The 10000-nt window shown below is 42.2% G+C and overlaps 1 protein-coding gene and 2 pseudogenes across 2 annotated transcripts; 1 reads left to right on the top strand and 2 right to left on the bottom strand.

Moving 5' to 3' along the window:
* Window positions 1–212: 212 nt before the first annotated feature.
* Window positions 213–3469, bottom strand: LOC112321277 (vomeronasal type-1 receptor 4-like). 2 transcript variants are annotated; one of them, XM_053915043.1, is made up of 2 exons: window positions 3384–3469; window positions 213–1363 (listed from the first exon to the last, which is right to left on the bottom strand). In XM_053915043.1, exon 2 carries the CDS (start codon window positions 1315–1317, stop codon window positions 370–372), a length of 948 nt encoding a protein of 315 aa, XP_053771018.1. In that variant the 5' UTR covers window positions 1318–1363; window positions 3384–3469; the 3' UTR covers window positions 213–369. The 2 variants fall into 2 exon arrangements, with proteins under 2 accessions (XP_053771018.1, XP_053771020.1); XM_053915045.1 differs by lacking the exon at window positions 3384–3469 and adding an exon at window positions 3046–3088.
* LOC123478816 (vomeronasal type-1 receptor 3-like) lies at window positions 3059–7379 on the top strand (annotated as a pseudogene).
* Window positions 7380–8357: 978 nt separating this feature from the next.
* On the bottom strand, window positions 8358–8984 carry LOC128779643 (large ribosomal subunit protein uL10 pseudogene; annotated as a pseudogene).
* Between the last annotated feature and the right edge of the window lie 1016 nt (window positions 8985–10000).

The following is a 10000-nucleotide window of genomic DNA, read 5'->3' as shown; positions in this document are numbered from 1 at the left end:
GTTGTTCCACTTACTTATGCATTCACTGGCTGAATCTTGCACATGCCCTAACTGGGGATTGAACCCCTAACGTTGGCATATCAGGACGACGCTCTAACCAACTGAGCTCCTCATCCTGGGTAGGAGCAACTCCTTAATACTGCATAGACCATGAATTTATCCGCTGCAGATGTTAATAAGATTGCAATGACATAAGAATTCACATGGTAATTTTATTATATTTTATTTACAGTTGATATTCATCTTATTGATCATTAGGAACAGAAATTCTGTCTTATTTACTACTCTCTTATAACTGTTTCAGAAATGTGCTTAAACTCCGAGAGGATTAATGAACAGACAACTAAACATTGTACATATATATACAATTTACATTTTTCTGGTAATTGCAGGGGATTTTGTGCTCCTTCTCCAGGCAAAACAGGGCCAGGGCCCTCTGGAGTCATGGCTCATGAGAACGTAGGGGCTGACAGCTGGGAAACACACAGCAAGCAGTGTAGTGCTCTTCACCAGCCACAAACTGGGTCTGTTAAAAAGAGCTGAACAAATGTGAAAGGTGGAGGAGAGGGAATAAAAAGACACAAAGGTGCTCACCAGGACAAGGATGCTCTGGGTGCCCCTGGACTCAGAGGATCTGGGGGAGAGACTGTTGCCGTGGATGTATCCGACCTGCTGCTTGTGCCTGTACAGAATGAGGGCTATGGAAACGCTCGCCCAGATCATAAGCCCCAAACAGAAAACATCATGGAACAATCCCAATACCAAATACACTATATACAGTGACTTTGCGATTCTTTCATGAAGGACAGAGGAACAGTAGCCATAGTCTCTCCTCTTTGTGATATTTTTGTTGTTCAGCTTGCCAGTCACATACACAGGAACCATACTATTTATCATCATGTGCAGAGCCCAGCAGAAGAAGGCGGAGGTGCCCATGTGCTTGGCTGCTTTTGCTTTAAGCGGTGCCCACCTGGAGTTTGTGGGGCTGATGGTGATGGCCTGGAGGACGCTCAGGAGGCAGGTGGTGCCCACAGACACTTCCCTGCTCACGCTGTAAATATAGAAAACAAGTTTGCATCCAATATCCCCGAGAAAATGCTTCAACCCGAAAGCTGCCATTGTTTCGGGAACTGCTTTAGACAGAATGACTAAGGAATTGGCAACAGTCAGGTGCCTGTGGATCAGATCTGCAGGCCTCAGCCTGTATTCTGTGAGATGAAGAAAGAGATAATGGTAGAGAAGAGAGAAATTCCCGAGGATTCCAAATAGTGTCTGTAGTAAAAACATGATGCCTATCTCCCAGTCGCTGGTTGCCATCCTCTCGGTTCTCAGGGACTGGTACTGGCTTCAGAGCCAGAGATTCCTACATGGAACACGAGGCAAGAAATGGGAGGAAATCAAGATTCTCCATGTGCATTCATTCTCACTTAGAAATAATCACTTCAAGTATTTCTTTATGAATCGTGTTCTTAGAGTTGAATATGTCACCTTGAAAGCTTCCTTAAAGAATGAGTCACAGGTGTGAAGGGGGACATGTGCTACAATGCTTATTGTTCCTAATGCCGTGAGATTAGCAGCACGGTTATTCTCACTGAGATTGTGAGGAGGGTTTAGATGGGAAAAGGCTGATGCTCTGTCTAAATTCAGTCCTTGCAAAGGGCAAGGTGGGGTCTTGAACCTGGCTGGCCTGGTAAAAAGACAGTGCAAAGAGACATTGTACTATTCTAACCAGCTAGTTAGCTGTGTTCTTTAACTAAATAATACCCGACGAGTGTTCAGTCATTTTCATATCTCACCATATTATATTTGATTGGTTGTCTTTTCTTGTATAATTTCTAATGTTTCCACTAATGTGTAAAGATTTATTGTATGAACCAGTACCAGATTGTGAATAAAGATTTGCATATTTAATACAATGTGTATGCGCTGACTGTAGTATAATTTCATAGGGATCTGCTCCATGACAAGTTGTATTTCAACAATACACAATGGGCCCTACATGGGTACGGCAACACAAACATTAATTTGCTTTTATGACGGAACAAACTGACCCCTGTCCCAGGAGTCACAGAACACTATGAGAGTAGGGAGTAAATACCACCAAACCTCAATCATATAGTTACCGATATCAATGCCTGACTTAAGTAAAAATGCCAACAAGGCAAGATTTGTGAAAGATATTAAAACATAAAATGTATACAGAAACTGTAAGATGTGAAATCTTGTGCATTTTATAAATTGAAATTGTATAGCTTGCACTTGATATGAGATATTTTTTAAATCTTAGAGTTCTTATTAGCATTTTATTTTATTTTAAAAAATTTGTTCAGTCACAGTTGACATACATCATTATATTAGTTTCAGGCATACAACAGAGTGATTAGATGTTTGTATACCTTACAGTATCATCATTCTGATAAATCTAGTACCCACCTGACACCATGCTTAGTTATTATACTATTGACTATATTCCCTGTGCTGGACTTTACATTTCCATGACTGTTTGTATAACTACCTATCTGTACTTAATATCATCCCCTTTTCAACACCCCCAACATGAGAATATTTTTAAACCAGAGACTATATCCAAGCCATATCTGTGCCTACAACTGATATTGGAAGCTCATTGTTATAATGTTGCTTTTTTCTTAAATGCTGCTTCCCTAAATTGATGGAAAACAGCCTGGCCAGAATCAGCACACCATGGGTGTTTCAGTAGGAAACAATTACCGTCTCTACAAGCACTCTACCCACAGTTAGATAAAACATTTCCAGTCCAGCAATTGTCATTCAGATACAATCCAGGGGTACCCAACCTGTGGCCACCACACACCGGTACGGGTCCCGGCCTGGGCCGCATAGTAGAGGTGAGCTTGAATGTAATGAGCTTGAATCATCCTGAAACTATCCGTCTCCCCTCACCCCCCATGGTCTGTGGAAAAATTATCTTCCACAAAACCGTTTCCTGGTGCCAAAAGGGTTGAGGACTGAGGATATTTCTGCACAGGGGGATGATGTCTGTAGATTGATTTTACCCTTTCTTACCAGGTGAGATGTTATGCGTAGCAACCCTGAAAATCCAGCCTGTGATTCCTGTAAGGTAGAAATCAGAACTACAGATGTCAGAGTGAGTTCAGACCTGCAGTCTTCAGGCACTAAGCAGGTTTCATTACCACTTGTGTTAAATACCAACCACCTCTGTCAGTTAGGATTACAGTACTCTGCGGGAGGAGGCATCGGGGACTGTGCAGGGCTAGGGCTCCATCTCTCTTCACTACCTCAGCTCAGGCTTCAGGTATTGTATTGTATTCCCCCTTTTATTGCTTTAGCACTGAGCCTGTTTCAAACCCAGAAGGGTCACTTTTTCCAATATAATCACTTACCCAGACTCCTGCTACCCCTCCTTGCTTACATACTTTGCTTTTCAGACTGAAGTCAAAAAACACCTGTGACTTCTTCCAGCTGCCAGGATGAGGGTCAGTGTGCTGGTCACCACAGCTTGTAGTGTGGTGTGAGAGAGAGGCATGAGATATGGGTTGCGATTCTGTGACCTCACCTCCCATTGGGACAGCAATTATCTTCTCACCTGCAGCAGCAATGAGAGGACAGGCTTGGGAAACTGAGAATATTTCTGAAAAATATTTTCTCCAGTTGCTAGTTACCGGAAAGAAAACAAACCCAGCTGCATGTTTGTAGTTATCTCCAGAGACTGCTGCATTGTTTGGGAGAGGCACTTTCTCCTTCTCGGTCTTTTGAGGCAGACAGGAACGCATGTGGACAGAGCAGGAAACACTAAGGTCTGACGTGCAAGGGGATTTTCAGGGAAGCACATATGTCTCTCATTGGATTTTTTGGTCTCCTGAGTTTTTCTAGCCCAGAGTGAGTTCTTCCTTAATATTTCTTTTACTTAATCTTTATTGTTGACGCTATTAGAGATCTTCCCATTTTCCCTTCTTTTATTTATTTATTTATTTATTTATTTTTAAAGAATTTATTTTTAGAGAGAGGAGAAGGGAGGGAGAAAGAGGGAGAGAAACATCAATGTGTGGTTGCCTCTCACATGCCCCCAAATGGGGAGCAGGCCCGCAACCCAGACATGTGCCCTGACTGAGAATTGAACTACCAGCCTTGAGGTTTGCAGGCTGGTGCTCAATCCACTGAATCACACCAGCCAGGGCCCATTTCCCCTTTCTTTGACTGCTTCCACCAGCATCACCCCAACTTCCCTCAGGCTATCACCACACTGTTGGTGTCTGTGGGTCATGCACGTATGCTCTTTGGCTAATCCCTTCACCTTCTTTCACCCAGTCCCCCCTTTCCCTCTGACAGCTGTCAATCTGTTCCATGTATCTGTGCCTCTGTTTCTATTTTGTTTGTCAGTTTATTTTGTTCGTTAGTTTCCACATATAAGTAAGATCATATGGTATGTGTCTTTTTCTGACTGGCTTATTTCACTTAGCAGAATAACCTCCAGGTCCATCCACGCTATTGCAAAGGTAAGATTTTCTTCTTTTTTATGGCTGCATAGTATGTCATTGTGTAAATATACCACAGCAGTTTTATCTACTCATGTACTGATGGGCATGTGGGCCTTTTCCAGATCTTGGGCTATTGTAAATAATGCTGCAATGAACACATTCTTTTATTTATTTATTTATATTTTAAAAAAATATTTATTTATTCTTAGAGAGGGGAAGGGAGGAAGAAAGAGGGAGGGAAACATCAATGTGTAGTTTCTTCCTGCGCACCTCCTGCAACACAGGCATGTGCCCTGATTGGGAATCGAGCAAGCTTTTGGTTCGCAGGCCTGCACTCAATCCACTGAGCCACACCAGCCAGGGCTGAACACATATTCTTCTGAAGCAGTGTTTTGGGATTCTTAGGATATATTCTCAGAAGTGGGATTGCTGGGTCAAAAGGCAGTTTCATCTTTAATTTTCTGGGGAAACTCCATACTGTTTTCCACAGTGGTTGCAAGGGAAATAAAGGGGGGTGGGGAAAGTAAACAAATGGGACCGTTGTAGGTGGGAATTAGGTTCTTCCACAGGATCAGAGAGAAAGCATTCCAAGGACCCATGCACTGGTGATTGTGGGGTGGGAAATGGTTTATTTGTGTGGAAATGGAAGCTGTGCCCTGGGTTTCCTATGCCTCATCTCCCTCTGTCCGCCATGGAAAACGTCCAACCACGTCCTCAGCAGAGCCAAAGCAAAAGCCAGTGACCAGAGTTTCTGCACCATGTTAAAGTCCAGTCCAGTCCAGTCCAGCATCTGGCTAGCTTAGCGTGTGTTTCCAGCTGCATTCCATTGCTTTCTTTGGAGCCCACATGGTCTGCCCCAGGCCCCAGTAGCTGCTCTACTCACATGGTCAGGTGCTCCTGAGCAAGAGAGCACATGAATGCACAGGTGATTGCATCACCAGGAAGGCAAGACAGAGACGGGGGGGGGGGTGCTTCTTTGTCCCCCGAGGTTATATTAGCTTGGACTTGGGTAAGACCAGATGTCCTTTCAAAAGAACCATTCAACTTTCCAGGCTTCCTTGGGCTTTGGGTGGGTCCACCTTCCAACCAATGCCTTCTTTCCCCAGGTTAGACTCACAGGCCTTTTTCATCAAGCACCTCCCACTGTGCATTTTGACTTGTGTTTTGCATGTGCCCACCTCCTCCTGCTCCCACCTGGCAGTCTGGTACCAGAGAGAGGGAAGGGAAAAGTGTTTATCCTTTTGGTGGAGCACAGTGCTGTAACTCCTGGGGTGTCAAGTTGTAGCTGGCTAGCAAGCAGGCTTGTGCTCTCCATTTTTATTAAGCTCAATGTCTAGTTCCCTTTGCTACCCTTTTCTAGCTAAATATCCATGGTAACCTGACTACACCAAACTAAAAAGGTTCTGCATGGCAAAAGGAACCATGAACAAAATGAAAAGGGAAGCCACTGTGTGGGAGAACATACTCCCCAAGGACACATCTGATAAGGGGTTAATCTCTAAAATATATAAAGCACTTATACAACTCAACACCAGGAAGACAAACAATCCAATTAAAAAATGGGCAAAGGGCCTGAGTAAACATTTCTCCAAAGAGGACATACAGATGGCCAATAGACTTATGAAAAGATGCCCAATGTCACTAATCATGAGAGATGCAAATTAAAACCACAATGAGGTATCACCTCACACCTGTCGGAATGGCTGTCATCAATAAATCAACAAACAAGTACTGGTGAGGATGTGGAGAAAAGGGAAACCTAGTGCACTTTTGGTGGGAATGCAGCCTAATAGTTTTTTAAATGCATGGCATTTATTGCAGCTATCAAATATCGCAAATAAGTCTGAGGAATCATCCAGCATCTTGCTGTTTCTATAGCTGGACAACTTAGCTCTTATTCATTAGCCTGCTGAACTGTTCCTTTTTCAGAAGCACAGAATTTTTCTGGTACCTTAACTGTTGTGGCTTACCAAATCAAAGGAGCTGAATTGAAACGTATCCAATGTTGTTCCCTTCAAGAATTAACTCATTTTTCTGGGCTTGAGATACTGAACAAGCAATATCTAACCTCATCCAAACCCTGCAGATGTATATTTTACCCAGGAAACCTCCAATTTCAACAAGAGACCCATTTTCCTGGTAATGATGTTGATGAGGGAGTGAGCATACAAAGAACTCATCTTGTAACAAAAGCCCAGTATAATACCCTTGACCATGACAGCAGGTAGAGCCAGCAGTGGCCAGTTTCTTTTTATTTCCCCACCATTTATTACCCTGGAGAATTTCTCAATCTTGTATAGATGAAGGTCCACAGATTTGATTGTCAGGCACCTGAATTTAACCAACCCCTCAATTGTTCTCTCAAGGAGAATTCCAGAGACAATGGCAGCATTTGGGTGGACACATTTTCTCAATGAATTTGGTTGCAATCCTGTTTACTTCCAGGCCATCACCATCAGCCCCACAGACCCCAGGTGGACAGAGCTTAAAACAAAAGCTGCCAAATACACTGACTCCCCCAAATATCCTCTGCTGGACCTGAACATATTGCTAAATATTAGGGTTCCTGAGACATGGTTGACAAATGGAACAACAAAACATCATGGACTTTGGATACTATACTTTTAAACTTCATGACAAGAACACAGACTGACTATATACACATTGACGCCTGCCCATGATATTTTGTGTTTGGGACTCATGACTTGCACCAATGGGATTATAGTTTCCATTCTCTGCAGATATAAGCAGAGGGTCCAACATCATGGGACCAAAGTGTCCCCCAGGTCCTCCCCTGAGACCAGAGTTACCCAGAGAATCCTCTTCCTGGTGAGCACCTTTGTATCTTTTTATGACCTGTCCTCCATTGGATCCAGTAATTTCGCAAGTATCATCTGTTAGTTCTAACAGTTTTTATATAAGTGTACTTAGATTTGCTATGTCAATAATTACACCTGGCAGTAACAAAAATATTGGATCTTTATTTCCAATGCTATATGTTGTAACAGAGTTTTGTTTTATTTTTAAAAAGATTTTATTTATTTATTTTTTAAGGATTTTATTTATTTTTAGACAGAGGGGAAGGGAGAGAGAAAGAGAGGGAGAGAAACATCAGTGTGTAGTTGCCTCTCACGCCCCTCACTGAGGACCTGACCCACAACCCAGGCATGTGCCCTGACTGGGGATTGAACTGGCGACCCTTTGGTTTGCAGGCCAGCACTCAATCCACTGAACCACACCAGCCAGGGCAAGAGTTGTGTTTTAAAATAATTTTATTTTTAGATCACGTTGGATGTCACAGCATAATTATGGCAATTTCCCTGTGATCGACAACCTGCACCAGAGTGGTCCACATGTTACAATGAACCAATATTGACACATCATTATTGACCAAATCTGTAGTTGACATTACATTTCACTCTTTGTGTGACCTTTTTTTTTTAGTTTTGACAAATGTATAATGACATGTATCCACTATTTTGTTATACAGAATTATTTTAGTAGCCTGAAAAGACCATGTGCATATGTATTCACCTGTCCCTCTGTTCCTCTCCCTAACACTAGCAAACCGATTTTTATTTTTGCTAGAACCTTGCCTTTTCCAGAATGTCATGTTGTTGGGATCATCAAGTATGTAGCCTTTTCAGATTGCCTTTATTTGCTTAGTAATATTCATTTAAGTTTCTGTTGTTTATTTGCATGGCTGGATAGCTCATTTCCTTTTAGCATTGAACAGAATCACACTGTATGGATGTGCCACAGGGATTCATCCTTCCCCCTGTTGAAAAGCTTCTTGGCTGTTTCCAAGTGCTGGCAGCTGTGAATAAAGCTGCCATGAACTGTTGTGTGCAGGATCACATGTGGGTGTAAAGGTCCAACTCATTTGGGTAAATAGATGCTGTCATTGTCAAACACCTGCTGGATGGTCAGCCCAAAGGAGAAGGGGCGGGGGTGGGGGGATGTTCAACATGTTCACCAGTGTAGCTTTGCTGGCTCCCACTTTGTCTCCAGTCTTAATCAGCTGCATATCACTCAAGATTTCAGTGGTGCCCCTGGAGATTTTAGTGATGATGCCTAAAGCCTTGAAGGAGGAGGTCTTCTTCATCCCCCAACCTGTGTTCTGGGCTGGCACAGTGACTTCACAAGGGGCAATGGCACCAGCATGTGCAGCAGCTGGCACCTTATTGGTCAGCAGCATGTCCCTGATCTAGTGAGATCCTTCTTGGTGAACACAAAGCCCACATTTCCCTGGATATGCAGCAACAGTTTCTCCAGAGCTGGGTTGTTTTCCAGATGCCCTCGGATGGCCTTGTGCATCATGGTGTTCTTGCCCATCAGCACCACAGCCTTCCCACGGAAATACATGCGGATCTGCCGCATCTGCTTGGAGCCCACTTTGTCAGCTCACACAATGAAGCATTTTGGATAATCGTCCAGAAGTTTGATGATCTTAAGGAAGTAGTTGGACTTCCAGGTTGCCCTGTCTTCCCTGGGCGTCACGGCAGTACATCAGGGATTGCCACTCAGGGTTTAAAGATAATGTCACTCTCACGAGGGCACCTGGCAAGAGATGTTTTCGCTTTTAAGTGTATATTTTTACTTATAAATATGCAATAATTGCCTATTCTACACATTAGCGGCATTTAGGATAAATTTTTCATTTTATATTTTATGATTTTTTTTGGAATTTTTTGGTTGTTATGTTTCTTGTTTGTATTTCTAGCTAGAGAAATTTATTAAACATAAGGTTTTTTTAAAAAAGGTACATGTGAATATTTGAAAAGAATGTGTATTTTCATTATGTAGCATATCTAATTTAGTGTATTGCTGAAGTCAATATTTTTAGTTTTAATATTTAGGCCATATGTATAGAATAACATTTGCTTTACTTTATCTGTCACCAACTTACAGTAGTATTTTGATATTGTGTCAAATATCCTTGTTTCTGTAACAACATTTGTTGGATATAATTTAGTCTTATTTGCTATATGTAGTAGCCACTCTATGACTTCCGACTCGTGTTACCCTATAAATCTCTATCCCACTTAATGCATGTCATCTTAAATTGGCTTGCCTGCTGCTGTGACTATTATTCCCCCTGAATCAGTTATCTCCATTTTCCTGATCCTGGTAGATTTTGTCTGTTTCTTATTATCTTCTCCAGGTTGTTGTTAAGGAGGCAGGTGTCACTGAAAACCAGCCAGTCACTGGATTTTGTTTTCTTCTTAGTCAGTGCAGTCAGCTTTGGCTTTTCATGTCACATGACATGATTACATTTGACTGTTTTAGTACTGTGGATCTCTCACTCATTTGTACTGTTGCCTTTTTTATTCTGTTTCCTTATAGTTTATTTTGCTTTGTAAGCTTCTGTGAGTGTGTTATCATTCTTTATGTGCATGACCGAGTGTGAGTTTGCACAGGTTATGTATATGTACATATGTGTCTGAGGGTGCCACTAAAATGGTACAAGTACATGAGTGACTGTACTGCATATGTAAAAGGATTTATGTGACTGTATTTCA

Source organism: Desmodus rotundus, chromosome 12, assembly GCF_022682495.2.
Source record: "Desmodus rotundus isolate HL8 chromosome 12, HLdesRot8A.1, whole genome shotgun sequence".
Classification (NCBI taxonomy): domain Eukaryota; kingdom Metazoa; phylum Chordata; class Mammalia; order Chiroptera; family Phyllostomidae; genus Desmodus; species Desmodus rotundus.
This window is presented reverse-complemented; position numbering and strand designations above follow the sequence as displayed.

Excerpts from the sequence above, each read along its gene's own strand:
- LOC112321277 (XM_053915043.1), bottom strand. The coding sequence starts at position 1,317 with ATGGCAACCAGCGACTGGGAGATAGGCATCATGTTTTTACTACAGACA.